The following is a 15,796-nucleotide window of genomic DNA, read 5'->3' on the forward strand; positions in this document are numbered from 1 at the left end:
GGATGGAGTACCCCTGCAGTGAGGAATGCATGCGCCGCTCTGTTGCATAATGAAGACGCTGGCTGTCTCCTGAGAGGCTTCTCGTGCCCGGAGAACGGAGGCAGCCCCAGGCAGGCTGTGTGCCCCTTCGTGTGTTTGCTCTGCCTCTGCACTTTGTTTGCCAGAGCGGGCAGAGTCCCCTTCCGCCAGGCCCAGCAGCACCTCTGCCCAGTCCTCTGCCCACTGACCAACTCGCTGAAATTCTCTCCCCCGTGACGATGTCTCAGATACCTGAAGGCCGCTGTCTGACCTCCACGTGACTCCACCCTTTGCTAGGTCACCTTCAACATTTGCATCACTCCAGTCGTACTCCACGAGAAAGTGGAAATGTTAGTCGCTCAGTTGTGTCCAACTCTGCAACCCCATGGACTGTAGCCCACCAGGCTCTTCTGTCCATGGGATTCTCCAGGCAGGAATACCGGAGTGGGTTGCCATGTCCTCCTCCAGGGGATCTTCCCAACTCAGGTCTCCTGCATTGCAGGCAGATTGTTTACTGTCTGAGCTGCCAGGAACCCCATGCAACATAGTCTGGCCGCGGTCCCCGAGCCCACAGGAGAGGCGTGGACCCAGAGTCTTCCAAAGTCCCTAAACCTAATTCTTTTTTTTAACTTTAAACTTTTTATTTTGTATTGGGGTATTGCCAATTAACAATGTTGTGATAGTTTCAGGTGAGCAGTGAAGGAACTCAGCCATACATACACACGTATCCATTCTCCCCCAAACTCCCTTCCCCTCCAGGTTGCCACATGACATTGAGCAGAGTTCCCTGTGCTATAGAGTAGGTCCTTGTTGGTCATCCATTTCAAATATAGGCGTGTGTACATGACCTTCTCAAAGTCCCTAACTCTCCCTTCCCCCTAGCAACCATAAGTTTGTTTTCTAAATCCATGAGTCTCCTTCTGTTTTGTAAGTTCCTTTGTATCTTTTCTTTTTAGGTTCCACATAGAAGGGATGTCATATGTCCATAATAATCCCACTCTCTTTTCAGTTTCAGAGTTCCAGATGGCAACGTTCCATCATGTGTCTTTTTAAAATATAAACGCATTTCATGTGTTTGAGAGGCGAAGGCCCACTTTTCCTTCCCTCCAAGGGGAATGTTTCGCCCCAGGGGCCCCTGGCCCCGGACAGGGAATGGTGAGGCGGGCAGAGGAAGCCCCGGCCCCCAGCCACTCTCAGCACCGCCTCCTGGCACACGGCTCACGTGGCTTGGATTTTCAGCTGCTTTTTGTCGGTGGCGTCCGCCTGCCCGGCCAGCTTGTAAAATGGCCTGTAAATTCCGTGAGGGCGCAGGGCCTCTGGGTTGAATGTGTTTGCATCCCCAGTGTTTATCCCTGGATTAAATACTCATGTCACATTAACCTCCGTGTCTTCTCATTTCTGCCTCTTAAATATCATGAGAGTCACTCCCCTATCAGCACCGTCACCGTCACCCACCAAGTTCCAGCTCCCTTCCTCTCTCCCCCAGACCTGCCCCGGCTTCCTGGCTGGCCTGCTTTCACTCAGCAGCCACTGTGAAATTCTACAAACTCAGATAGCTTTGGATCACTTCCCTGCTTCAACCTGTGTGATTTGAGGGAACTTCCTAGTTTTTCTACACAAGGCTTGTTTCTTGCAGACAGGCTCATGGACCTCAGGGGCACAAGGAGGAGAATAAAGCACTAAGTCCTTTGCTGGGGAGAGGCCTCTCATAAAGAAGAGTCTTCTGATACAGGGTCACCTCCACCAAGAAGCCTTCCCAGATTGCCCCCCCGCCCCGCCCCGGTAAAAATGACTTCTTCCCTCGTGGCCCCTTCTGACCTGAAGAAGACACGTCAGGTGAAACCTGTCCACACATTGCATTGATGTAGAGCAGCTCTCTCCCTCTGGTAGATTAGAAGCCCCACATGGACAGGCTTAAGTACTGTCTTTGGACAAAGCCTGGGACAGCACCTGGACAGAGTTGGCACTCCGTCAGGGCCAACTTTGGACTAACCAGCCAAACAAATGAATATCTCATGGGAAAGGAATGTTTGCGGTTCAGCAGCGGTTCACCAGGGACTAAGCTAAGACCAGGCTCAGTTGGTGCTGAAACGCTGCGGCCGTCAAGGGGCCCTCAGCTCCGAGGGGCAGCTTGCAGACCCTCGCTGGGTCTCGCTGGAGGCCCCTCTTCCAGGGAGCAGCGGGCCTCTTCTGACGGTGGCCTCCAGGCTGTCCGCCGCCTCCAGGGCAAGGGCAGCGCTGTGGTCAGTTCTGCTCACATCGCTCCCGACCTCCTCCCCGCGCCCAGTCACCCGCCGCAGGGAGAAGCCCCGGGCTCTTTCCACTTTCCCACGAGTGAAACACTCGGCTTCCGTCCTCCTGATGCTCTTTGAACTTGGTTCCCTCCTTGGATGCCGTGGCCCCCAGGATGGCCCCGGAGGGGAGGTTTTGTGCATCCCCCTCTGCACAGGGCGCGGGCTGAGACCCTCCCGATGCCGGAGCAGCCCGGGGGTGCCTGCCTGCTCAGAGCACTTAGCCACCGCCTAAAGCTCCAGAGCTCGTTGCAGGGAAACAGCACCAAATATTATGAAAAGCCAGAGTGCTGGAGGAATAGGAAGAGAAATACACCATTAATGCTACAGTAGTATTAGCAGTGTAGTATAGTGTAGTCACACTAAAGTGCTATGGTAATAACAGGAATGTTATTTTTTATTGAAGCATAACTGATGAACAGTGTTGTGTTAGTTTCGGGTATATAGCAAAGGACAGGAATGCATTAGTGCTGGGAAAATGCAAACAGCACAGCACAGTGCTTTCCTGGTGGCTCAGGTGAGAAAGAATCTGCCAGCCATGCAGGAGACCCGGGTTCGATCCCTGGGTCAGGAAGTCCCCCTGGAGAAGGGATAGGCTACCCGCTGGAGTATTCTAGGGCTTCCCCGGTGGCTCAGATGATAAAAGAGTCCTCCGGCAATGCAGGAGACCTGGGTTCAATCCCTGGGTGGGGAAGATCCCCTGAAGGGCATGGCAACCCACTCCAGTATTCTTGCCTGGGAAATCTCATAGACAGAGGACCCCGGCAGGCTACAGTCCATGGGGTTGCAAAGAGTTGGACACTGAGTCAGTACGCACAGACCGCACACACGTAGTATAGTGTAGTAATGCTGAAGTGCTCTAGTGATTGGAACAGGAGTTACTATTTTTTATTGGCGGATAATTGATTTACAGTGTTGTGTTAGGGTCAGGTGTAGAGCAAAGAACAGAATGTACTATTAGTGCTACAGTAGAAGGAAAACAGTGCTAAATAGCAAAATCAGGACTAAATTTCGTGGCAGGAACAGTATATTTTAAGCCTTAATAAGATGTCTTTCCTCTTCTGGGCTACTTTCTGCTTCACACACAATAACTTTCTACAGTTCTATGCTGTTCTATTGAAATTTTTTAAAGAGAGCTATTTTTAAAATGGTGGATAGCGGGATGGAGAGGGAGGTGGGAGGGGGGATCGGGATGGGGAGCACATGTAAATCCATGGCTGATTCATGTCAATGTATGGCAAAAAGCACTAGAATATTGTAAAGTAAATTAGCCCCCAACTAATTAAAATAAATGGAAAAAAAAATTTTTTTTAAATGTTGGTATAGCGAGAATATAACTGGGATTTTGTAGCTTCACCTTCAAGATGCTTAAAAGGACACAGAACTCTTCCGACACACCTGTATTAATGCTGTGTTTTGATATGGGTGTTATCAGCTTGGATCCCTTTGGTGGCACAGGGCAGAGATCTACCTGTACCCAGCCTGGGTGATGTCTGTCTTGCTCAGGAGGGTTGAGCGGGCGAGGGACACAGCCGGGCCTCCGGGAGATGTGCAGGCAGGGGTTCGAGACCACAGTGATTTCTCGTCCCCTCAGTTTTCGATGAATGTCATGCCCATCCTCTCTCTCACGTTCAGGCTTTTACCTTGTGGCCCAGAGACATGGCCTCAGGCAGTCTGAGAGTTTTAGCTTCTGGCAAATTCTGCCACCGGAGGGACTTCCCTGGTGGTCCAGTGATTAAGAATCCGCCTGCCAATGCAGAGGACAGGAGTCCGATCCCTGTTCCGGGAAGATCCCCCGTGCCACCGGACAACTCAGCGAGCGAGCTGAGACCACAGAGCCAGCGCACCCAGAGCCTGTGCTCCTCAATGAGAGAAGCCCCCGGAACGAGAAAGCCCACCCTCCATAGCTGGGGAGTGGCCCCGGCTTGCCGCAGCTAGAGAAAGCCCACCCAGCAAGGAAGGCCCAGCACGGCCAAAAATAAATAAACAGATATTTTAAAACTCCTGCCACCAACGACGGAATACACAACCTTCCCCCTTCCTCTCTCTTTCTCTTCCTGTCTCCAAACATTCCCCAGAAGCTAGGTGGGGCACTCCGGCTGGCCCAGCAGAGGCAAGTTCTTCATCCTCCCCGGAACATTCAGGAGCCGCGTCCAGTTAGGACGTGGCTGTGTGTGCAGGGTGGGAGGCGGTTAAGGGTGGCTCCGTCTCTAGGACCCAGAGGTCTGGATAGTCGCTTCTAGAGGCGTGACTGAGCTCAGGGGCTCTCAGAACCTGGTTCTCTGCCTCCCAGCACAGCTTGCAGCTGAAAGAGATGGAGCTCGGGCTTGTGGCTGGTGACCCCTGAAGTGTCCATCAGGAGCAAGAGCGCGTAGTGGATCCTCACTCTTGTACCAGACGCCAGTTCAGGGATCTCATCCCATGCCATATCAACGGTCATTTATTTAATTTTATTTGCTTATTCAGCATGCGTTTCCTGAGTGTCTATTTTGTATCTTACACTCTGCGCATGTCAAATATAAAAATGACAAAGACGCAGTGCCTGCCACAAAGAGATTACAGTCCAGCGGAAAGGGCAGCCTCGGACACACGTGGTGACCGAGGTGTGACCATCAAGGCGTGAATTCAGGGCCGCGGGATAGACGTGGAGACAGAGAAGGAATGCGTGCACGCGTGCTGTCATGTCCGATTCTGTGTGACCCCATGGACTGTGGTCCGCCAGGCTCCTCTGTCCATGGGATTCTCCAGGCAAGAAGACCAGAGCGGGTTGCCATGTCCTCCTCCAGGGGATCTTCCAAACCAGGGATCGAACCCACATCTCTCATGCCTTCTGGCAGGTGGGTTCTTCACCGCCAGCACCACCTGGGAAGCCCCGGAAGAGGAGCGGCGGAATATAAGCCCATGTTGCAGGCACAGGCCCCGTGCTCTTCTCAGGATATTCCCTCCCTCCTCCAACGACTCGTGCTTACCTGGCACTTTCACGCACATTCTGTTTACACTTTTCGAAATGCCAACCTTGCGGCGCAGGTAAATCCGGTATTCATCTCCTCACTTTGCACGTGAAGAAATCGCGATCACAGCGAGCCCGGGCCCTTGAACCCACGCCCCGCGCTTCCGCGCAGTGCCTGAGCTGGATACGGCAGCCCTTCCGGAAAGAGAGCTCCCACCCGGCTCTGACCCCGGCAGCACGCAGAAGGGCTCCGGCCCACGCGCAGCAGCCGCCGGGGTCATCATCTGAGTTCCTCGGCGCTCCGCTCCGCCGGTACCTCTGGTCCCTGATCCTCCGCGCCCCCGGGCGCGCTCGTGTGAGCCCACGTCCGCCTGCTGCCCTCGGACCTCAGGGATCCGGCAGCGAGAAGAGGCCTCCGCACTAACCGAGGAACAGGCTCGCCTAAGATGAGGCCATGGATCCCGCTCTCTAGAGCAGGCTGGCTAAGACTGCAGGGTGCCCCTGAATCACCTGTGGGTTTCGTCCAAATGCAGATTTCACGGAGTGGGTTTGACGTAGGACCCAAGTTTTGTATTTCTCGCAAACTCCCAGCGATGCTAAAACGTCCACCGGTCACACCTGGAGACGCAAGGATCCTGGTTGAAGACGCTAACACATCTGAGCCGCTCTTGGGAAAAACAGCAAGTCCACTGAACCGGTGCTTCCTTAAAAACTTGAGATGGAAAATAGGCATGTGACCTTGAATAAAATATTACTATAAAGACATGTTTATAGAAGGAACCCTGAGTTGAAAGTTGAAAGCTTTTGTAAACTTACGTGTATGACGCAGCCCAGCCCTGCTTCACTTTCCTCCCTTCTGAGTTGAAAGTAACAAATCACCTCAAGCTAATTGATGCACGTGCTATTGTTTGGAACGAAGCCTTATGGAAAACACAGGTTCTAACCCATGCTGTTTTTCTTGTCTTTTTCTCTCTAGGAGATGTCAGTGAAAAAAGGGGTGCAGAATGATCACTAACCCATGACCCCCAACACTATGACAGGTACCTGTTTTCTTTTCTTTCCTTTGTGTGCCTCCATTTTTGTTCCACCCAAAGAGACATACAGGCTTCCTGAAAGGCCAGCCTAAGTCTTAGCAACAATTATGTCCAAGTCAACGAATGTTATTAAATGCAAATATATCCATACTCTAGTTTCTTTGGAGATTGTATAAATCTTTCACCTTTTACTGAAGATTTCCATGAAGGGTGAGGGGCAGGAAGAAAATCACCCAAATATATCCCGTGACTGCATCCCAATAAACATGCTTCCAGGTTTCTCAGAAGCTATGGGATGCAGCATCACTGGAAACATGATGAGAGGAAATGATAATTCCTGGTGAAAGCCTAGTTTTCCCCCTTCTCAGGGTCACCCTCTCACACCCAATATGTTTCCTTTCACATTCATTCAGGTCAGTATAAGAAGTGGCTCTGTGTACTCAGTGACCGCTGAGTTCAGGCCTCCTCCTAAATGGAAGACCCAGCAGCAGAGTCAGGATGGAATATGGTCACAGCACGCGAGGCAAAGTGAGCCAGAAACTCTTAGCAAGGGGCAGAGGAGAGAAAGAACGCCTCCCCACCCCTAGGAACAGAAGGTTGCAATAACACAGATTCTCTGTGCAACGCATAGAGCTGAGATTGCAAGCTCAGAGGCCCCAGCGGCCAGGCAGAAAACACCCATGCCTGAAACAGCTGGGTGTCGGGAAAAGCAAATACCCAGGACAGGAGAGCCAGGTTCTCTCCGAAGAGAAAGCACTTCTCCACCCCAGACCATCACCAACAGCAGAGAGGGAGCCCAGGGTGTCCAGAGATTTCAAATTTTCAAGAAAAGCTGGAAATCCAGATTTAGACTGAAATAGCCCCATTTCTAAATACAAGCGGTTAACATATTAAAAAAAAAAATCAAGGATCCATGGGCCAGTCAAAATATGTCTGCTGACTGAACTCAGCCATGGGCTGTCAGTTTAAAACCACACCTTCCAGCCCAGCCCCAACTCTGGGAGCCCTCCTTTGGTTACCATGGCAGCAGGGCAGATCCCCACAGACCTCAGCCCTCTGCAAGCTTACAAGCTCACTAATGCCCATAGCGCACATCTCCATCATCATTCCCTGCCTCTGCTCATTTTTTCTTTTAAAGAAAATCAAAGCCTGCTTTTATTGATGCACCAACAGACTGACCGAGATTGGGAAGGGGTGGTTAGCAAAAAGAGCACTCGGGCACACCAGAGCGATTCACACCTGTAGGAAGTGAGTGCCTGGGAATCCCATGTCATCTTCCCAACTTAGTTCTCAGGAACAGGGACCAAAACACACCCAGCCCCATTTCTATGCCACCGGCATCTCTGCCGCTGTAGCATGAAAAGCCGTGGACGATACGTAAATAGGTTTGGCTGTGTCTCAATAAAACTGAATTTACAAAACAGGCAGCAGCCCAGCATTGGCCCAAGGACCTTCGTTTGCTGACTCCTGGTCTAGAAGTCAGGATAGTCTCTTGTTGAGCAGAATCCCCAGGCCGAGCCAGCTCGTCTCCAGGACCGAGCTGGGAGTTCGGGCTCAGCCTAGGATGGTTCTAGATTAAGCCAGCTTTCAGCCAGTCTGTGGATGCAGGATACTGTCCCTGCAGGCTTGGCTGGAACCCATTACCTCCCTGTGGAGGAGGAAGTTTTTGCTTCCCAGCATTTGCTTCATGGCACAAAAACTAATGGCAGTTCTATTTTCAAAAGAAATCGACTCCACACACACATATGCTCAATCTATGCTAGTGGGCTCCGCAGAGAAAATCATTGCTTTAGACGCCCTGTTTGTGGATGAAATAAAAGTGTCCTTTTTCCTCTGTCTTTTCCTATGGTCTCGAGCTGCGTGTTTATTTTAAGAAATCTAAAAGGAGACCATAATAAAGCTGTAAGTCATCAGAACTAAGTGCTGGCTTTAGAAGCATAACTTAAAGGGCAAATATGCATATTTTCTGTCTGAAACACATAACGGGTACTATTGCTGTTATGCAATACAGGAAATCAATTAACCTTTATGAAAAGAAAACCAATTTTTAAATTGAACAGGAGTAAGAACATTGAATCTGTTTTGCTAAAACAGCAGACCAGCATTTTCAGATTGAAAAAAAAAAAAAAAAAAAGCCTTCAGCCACAGCACTTATGAAATTTCTGTATTTTGCATTAACTCACATGGAGAAATGGTTTATTTTCTGGAGCTACTTAGCATCAGCTGCAGAGGAGTCAGGTCTTGCTACAGTGTTCTCATGGCTCTGCCTTAACCTACTTAATATTAGGACCGCATGAAATCACCGAAAATACAGATTCGTAGAGGGAAGGAAGGAAGTGCCCTGATACCATATTTTATTGCAGCGGTTCCCAACCTTTTTGGCATCAGGGACTGCTTTCATGCAAGACAGTTTTTCCACAGACCAGGGCGGGAGGAGGATGGTTTCAGGATGATTCAAGCACAGTAGCGTTCATGCTTTTATGATCCTATGCGTGCTGGGTGCTAAGTCACTTTCGTCGTGTCCAACTCTGCTGCCCCATGGACTGTAGCCCACCAGGCTCCTCTGTCTGTGGGATTCTCCAGGCTCGAATACTGGAGTGAGTTGCCACGCCCTCCTCCAGGAGGTTTTCCCAACTCAGGGATCGAACCCACATCTCTTACGTCTCCTGCACTGGCAGGCGGGTTCTTTCCGCTAGGCCCACCTGGGAGGGGCTGTGAGCCTATAGGAGATCATATATGATGCCGCGTCGGATCGTGCTGAGCTGACAGGAGGCAGACCTCAGGCGGTAACACAAGCAGCTGTGAATACAGACGGAGCTCTGCTCGCTCCCGGCTCGCCTCCTGGTGCCTGACAGACCATGAGCCAGCACCGGCCCGTGGCCCAGGGCGTTGGGAACCCCCGTTTTACTGGTCTGGTATTAAGCACAGCTTCCTAGGCAATCTGGGGGGACTCTGCTAACATTTATGTCATTGTAATGAGCTCCACTTTGCATAAAATCATGATTCGCACCATAGGAGAGTTGGTTCTAAGATATGAATGTCTATAATTTTAAATACCCAAGTGAGAGGCTTTGAGCCTCGATGAGAAGGGAACTAAGAACTGGGACTCCTGGAAATGTGCCTGGAGAGGCAGAAATGGGGCTGTTGCGTGTGCGCCGAGCTGGTTGAGGGAGTCAGGGTGGGACAGGAGGTCAGCCCGCGATGAAGCTGCCCCGTGACTCACAGGCCTCCCAGCGGAGGGACCCATTCCTCTTCTGCATGGCCCCTTGTGCGTCTGGCTGACCTGCTTCGGCCTTGGCCATCTCCTTTCTCTCACTGGAGGAACCTATTCCTTGTGTCCCAGCACTAGGGGAGGAGGATGGGATGGGACAGACCAGAGCCCCCAGTCCTCGTCCTGGGTGTTCACCGTGAGATCCTCAAAGTGTTTGCACGCTTGTTTTCGTGTGTGTTTGTTTTTTCAAAGAGGAGAACAAGCATATTTGTTGTTGGTGGTGGAGGGCATGGGGGGAGGATTCTTTGACCTCCCCAGCATCTTGTGTAGTGGGGAGGTTGGGGGCAACAGGAAAGGCAGAAGGTGGGGGTGCAAGCCCCACTCTGCACTACAGAGAAGATTCTGATCTGGATACCTTACATCACAGCCCCTTGTCCTCTTTCGTTAAATAGGATGAAAATTTACATTTCTTACTACTCCCGAGGTTGAAATACTTTTGCATGTTTATTGGTCACTTTTGCAAGTTATTGGCCACCATAACTTGCTTGTTCATATGTATCGTCCGGTTGCTCACTGCGGATTTTGTATTCTCGTTACTTGAACAAACATTTCTTATATTCAAGATAATAACCAAGCAAGTCACCTCATCTCCCTAGAGCTTGAATTCTTTATCAGTTAAATTAGAAAGTGAGACTAGTTCATCTCTCTTTTTTAAAATTTATTTATTTATTTTAATTGGAGGCTAATTGCTTTACAATATTGTAGTGGTTTTTGCCATACATTGACATGAACTAGTTCATCTCTAATTCTACCTCCACTTTTAAGATTAGGTTGCACTTAGATTTGAACATCTATAAATCACATTTTCATAAAGTCAGGCATGGGTACATTGATGGTTGGTGTAGAGGAAAAAGGTGCCCTGGAGAAAGGTATTTTGTGTTTTGAGATTTTTGCTAATGGATAGGTTTTTCTGAGTCAAACAAAACATCCAAGTTGGGAAAGTTCAGTGTTTTATCGTGAAAGAAAGTGAAGTGTTAATCACTCAGTCGTGTACGACTCTTTGAGACCCCCTGGACTGTAGCCCACCAGGCTCCTCTGTCCATGGGATTCTCCATGGAGATTACTGGAGCAGGTTGCCGTTCCCTCCTCCAGGGATCTTCCTAACCCAGGGATTGAACCTGTGTCTCTTATGTCTCCTGGTGCCAATCACTAATGGAAACCTGCCTTTTATTCCTTGGGCATTTAGCCTCAGGAAGCACTGGGGCCTCTTTGCCCCCTCCCCAGCATGGGGATGGTGGTTGCTGCTGTTTTTGTCCAGCCCCTAAGTCCTGTCCGACACATCGCCACCCCATGGACTGTAGCACGCCAGGTTCCATGGGGTTCTCCAGGCAAGGGTACAGGAGTGGGTTGCTATTTCCTCCTCCAGGGGATCTTCCCAGCCCAGGGATCGAACCTGGGTCTGCTGCATTGGCAGGTGGATTCTTTACCACTGACCACCAAGGAAGCATGCTGCCCCACCTCAAAGCAACCAAACTCTCACCGCAAGTCAGCAAGAAGGAAACGCCAGGCTTCCCAAATACGCTGAGGGCAAGGGGAGGCTGCAGCAGACCAATCACACAGAGACCTTTTACATTAAAACCCTCCCCATCCATCTCTTCTCTTCACTCCTCAGGTAGCTGCGGAAGCCCCAAGGGAAGGGAGGCTGCAGACCCCGCCCCTTCAAGCCGGGGGCCCCGCCCCCACGCCGCCCCTCCCCCACCCCCAGCTGGGAGCCCCGCCCCCCAACCGGGAGCCCCGCCCCTCCCCTCCACGTCGAGATCGCCGCCCCTCCTCCACCCGCCCACTCCCCTCAGAGAGGGTGACCCCTCGCACCGCCCCTCCTGTGTCCATCCTCCTCTGAGACCCCGCTCAGCAAAACAGAGCGTCCTGTCTAAGGAGCTCACCTGAGAAAAAAAGGAAGGGAAAACCGTAACTGCTTATCATTTTGCATTTTCCCCCATCACACACCAAACAGAAGAGAGCCCCTGCCGGCTGTCCCACCTCTGGAAGAGAGGAGACCAGCACCTCAGCTCTAGGTTCCCTCCAGGTTCCACCATAACTAGGGAAAATCAGGAAAACCACACACGCACACGCGCACACACACAGACGCACGCACATACACAGACGCACACACACACGCACACACACGCACGCACGCACACACAGGCACGCACACGCACACACGCACGCATGTGCGCACACAGACGCACGCACGCGCACACACACACAGACACGCACACACGCACGCGCACGCACACACACACGCACGCACGCACACAGGGGTTCCATCCTTGCTTGGGGAAGTCCTGCATGCCCTGCAGGAAAAAAAAATCCTTCACACACACAAAGAGAATTTCTGTGCAGCTAACACACTCTTTTCTTTAACACGATAGCAAATACTTCTTTTTCTCAGGGACTAGGAGGCACAGTGACACTTTCTACAATAGGAATGGATACAGGATGCGGGACCTTGGTCCACCATCCTGCTGAGGAAGAGCTGGCCTCCTGGACCCTGTCTCTGTCTCTCTCCCATCCCTCACCTCCTTAACTTCCTGAACTGCTCCCAGAAGAGAGACTTCCTACTGAAAAACACGGGACTTTGTGAAGGAGACCAAATTCATGACATCTCACCAAATTCAGCCAGATTTGTGAAAACCTTCCCTCAAAATTTCCTGGACACCCAAAGACATTTGCTTCTGGACCACTTTCCAAATTTGAGCTGCATCCGTGGTGGGGAGGGGGCGTCAGAAAGGTGACATGTCAAAAAAAAAAAAAAAAAGGACTTTATAAAGTGAAAGGTGGGCACATGAGAGTAAAGGAAAAATGCATTTCCTGCTCCGCAACCCCTGTGCTGCCTCCCAGAAGCCCCCTTTACAATATTTGCCTTCTCCTAGACCCCCACACATGGCCCCCTCTCCCCACCCCACCCACTGTCGCCAGCATCACCATCACCCCTCAGCATCCACCATCCTGACAAACTCATCTCTGCTCCCTCAAGCCCGCCGTAACCAGGAACTGCCCACAGCTCTCGACTCAACTTCTGCTGACGGTCACAAATATCAACCCCTAACCTGACAGAGTCCTGTTCTTTCAGGACGGATCTTCCTCCCTGTTCTCCCAAAGTCCTTCAAAAGAACTGAAAGTCCTTTTTTCCCAGCAGTAATTTAGCCCCTAATGAACACGTGATGTATCTTTGTTTGAAATGAGCCAAGAGTTACTTTTCTGTGCCACCCCCAGCTTAGAGTCCCAGGCTCATGTTTTATCTGTCTTGGCTTTTAAGTCATGGCCATCTTGACATTTTCGCTCTGGAATTTTCTGTGCTGTAGAAGGGAAACTAGTGTGGATGTCCAGCTGTCCAGCCTGTGGGATGCAGTCCCAGCCTATGGGATGCTGTCCAGCCTGTGGGATCTGTCGTGGTGCAGATGCTGAGCTGAGAGTCATCCCTCCAGCCCTTACATTTCATACATCAGCAGGCAAAGGCAAGCACGGTGAAGTCACCTGCCCAAGGTCACTATGGTAGACCGTTGAGTGTTTGGACACTCTGCTCCCAAATCGTGGTAAACTGTGGGTTAAATGACTTTAGTTATCACGTCTCATTTTTTTTCTTTTAAATTTATTTCCATCACATTTCTATCACCATTGCCTTCTTTCTTTCTTTCTTTTTATTTTTTGCCTGTGCCATGCCACATGTGGCATCTAAATTCCCTGACCAGGGATAGAACCTGAGCTGAGCCCTCTGCAGTGAAAGCACAGTCTTTTTTTTTTTTTTTTAATTGGAGGCTGATAACCTTACAATACTGTGGTGGTTTTTGCCATACATTGACATGAATCAGCCATGGGTGTATACATGTCCCCCATCCTGAAACCCCCTTCCACCTCCCTGCCTATCCCATCCCTCAGCGTTGTCCCAGAGCACCGGCTTTGAGCGCCTTGCTTCATGCATCAAACCTGGACTGGCGATCTATTTCACATGTGGTAATATAAATGTTTCAATGCTATTCTCTCAAATCATCCCACCGTCGCCTTCTCCCACAGAGTCCAAAAGTCTGTTCTTTACATCTGTGTCTCTTTTGCTGTCTTGCACATAGACTGCAAATTACTGGTCATCGTTTCCATCTTTCTAAATTCCATATATATGTGTTAATATACTGTGTTGGTGTTTTTCTTTCTACTTCACTCTGTATGATAGGCTCCAGTTTGATCCACCTCATAAGAACTGACTCAAATGTGTTTTTTTTTAATAGCTGAGTAATATTCCATTGTGTATATGTGCCACAACTTCCTTATCCATTCATCTGCTGATGGACATCTAGGTTGCTCCCATGCCTGGGCCATTGTAAATAGTGCTGCAGTGAACACTGGGGTACACGTGTCTTGAAAGTACTGAGTCTTAACCACTGGACTGCCTTGGGTGTCCCCCCATTGCTTTCTACGTGTATCTTTTAAATGCTTTCACACAGAAAGGTACTTTAAAAGATGCGTTTCTCACCATATAACCTTTCAGAAGTCCAGTCTTACAGAGCTTTTGATTGCCCACTATTTTCTTTTTGGAATTAAAGGGAATAATTAATTTGTGGAGAAAAAAAAGAAGGTAATAGTAGGGTTTACATTACATTGGAGTAAAGCAAAAGTGTTAGTCGCTCAGTCGTGTCTGACTCTTTGTGACCCCATGGACTGTAGCCTGCCAGGTCCCCCTGTCCATGGGATTCTCCAGGCAAGAATACTGAAGTGGGTTTCCGTGCCCTCCTCCAGGGGACCTTCCCGACCCAGGGATCGAACCTGGATCTTCTGCATTGCAGGTGGATTCTTTACTGTCTGAACCCCTAGGGTTACTGAGGTCTCATTTTCTTTTTCTTAACTGAAGTTCTTACTCTTTATCATGCTAAGATGACTGTATACAATGAGTTTCCATGGAAGCTGGATTAAGCAGTTTCCCCTCAACTTATCAAAGCAGAGCCCCTCTTTGATGGAGGACAGACAGCCTTGTTCTGCTCAGATCTGCATGCATATTCCAGTCCCCCTGGGAGCTTTGTTAAGATCTCAATGCTCATAGAACCCCCAGACCAACCAAATCAGAGTGTCCAGGTGTGGGCTTGAGACCCAGTGTTCTTTTGAAACTGTCCAGGTGCTTCTGAAGCATAACTCAGTCTGAAAACCTCAATCTGGACACAGTGGCTCTCAGCCCAGGCTGCCCACCTTAGTCACCTATTTGAAAATACCAATGCCCACACTCTGCCTGAGACAGTCCAGCCCACTGGGTCTAGAGTGGAGCCTCTGGCATCTTTGTTTTTTTTTAACTCCTCTAGTGATTTTAACGTGCATCTAAGTGTTGAGAAAAGAACAGGTGTTCTCAAACTTGGTGGTGGGGTATCAGAATCATTGGGAATTTTGGTTAGAAAAAAAAAGGCAAAACCAGCTCCATTCCTGTGGCTTAGGTAGTAACAAGGACCTGGGCTTCTGGGTTCCTAACTGGCTCTCCAGGTGATTCTGACATACACAGAAGCTTAGCAACCACCCATCTAGCAGGTGTGTGCTTTTTCCATATCAGATGTCTTTGGGGAAGTGTTTTCTAACATTCATTCTAACATTTATAACATTCTGGCGTTTCCTCTGAGGACCTACAAAGGACATCTAAAATATCACCATTAATCTAGGGTTCCAGGCTTCCCAGCTAGCTCAGTGGTAAAGAATCCTCCTGCCAATGCAGGAGACATGAGTTAAGTACCTGGGTCGGGAAGATCCCCTGGAGAAGGAAATGGCAGCCCACTCTAGTATTCTGACCTGGGAAATCCCACGGGCTGCTGGGCTATAGTCCATGGGGGTTGCAAAAGAGTCAGACACGACTTAGCAGCTAAAGAGCAATCTAGGGTGAACAGGGATAAACTGAGACGTAATCAGGGCTGCTCTGCTGTCACTGCTGACTGGCGTGCATTGTCACGTTCACCCAGGAATGACAAGCCCACTGTGTCTGCAGTCAAATCTGACTGGTGGACTGCAGCATCTCATTCGCCTCAAAGGCCCATCAGGTCAGGAGCCTCCTCGGATCACATGGTCATCAAGTCCTTCAGGAATGAACTTCAAGGACAGCGTTTTTCATTTCAGGAATGGAGCAGCCGCAAGGAAACTTCCTTCTCTATCCTGCAAATTCTTGCAAACGATCAGCTCAAACACTGAGCTCGGAAGGCCACCCCATCCTTCTCTAGTGAGTAGCTTGACTTGTTTGAAACTTTTAGTTATGGAGTTTTTCCCCCCC

At 50.0% G+C, this 15,796-nt stretch overlaps 1 protein-coding gene across 7 annotated transcripts in view; it reads left to right on the top strand.

Annotated features, from left to right (window-relative positions):
• THRB (thyroid hormone receptor beta) overlaps positions 1-15,796 on the top strand; it is a 416,152-nt gene that overhangs the window by 295,478 nt on the left and 104,878 nt on the right. For all 7 annotated transcript variants that reach the window (XM_043454461.1, XM_043454460.1, XM_043454464.1 and 4 more), the window contains exon 3: positions 6,236-6,299. In XM_043454461.1, the coding sequence (XP_043310396.1) occupies positions 6,278-6,299 (22 nt within the window). In that variant the 5' untranslated portion in view covers positions 6,236-6,277. The remainder of the gene's footprint in view (positions 1-6,235; positions 6,300-15,796) is intronic.

The sequence above is a fragment of the Cervus canadensis genome, chromosome 31 (assembly GCF_019320065.1).
Source record: "Cervus canadensis isolate Bull #8, Minnesota chromosome 31, ASM1932006v1, whole genome shotgun sequence".
Lineage (NCBI taxonomy): Eukaryota > Metazoa > Chordata > Mammalia > Artiodactyla > Cervidae > Cervus > Cervus canadensis.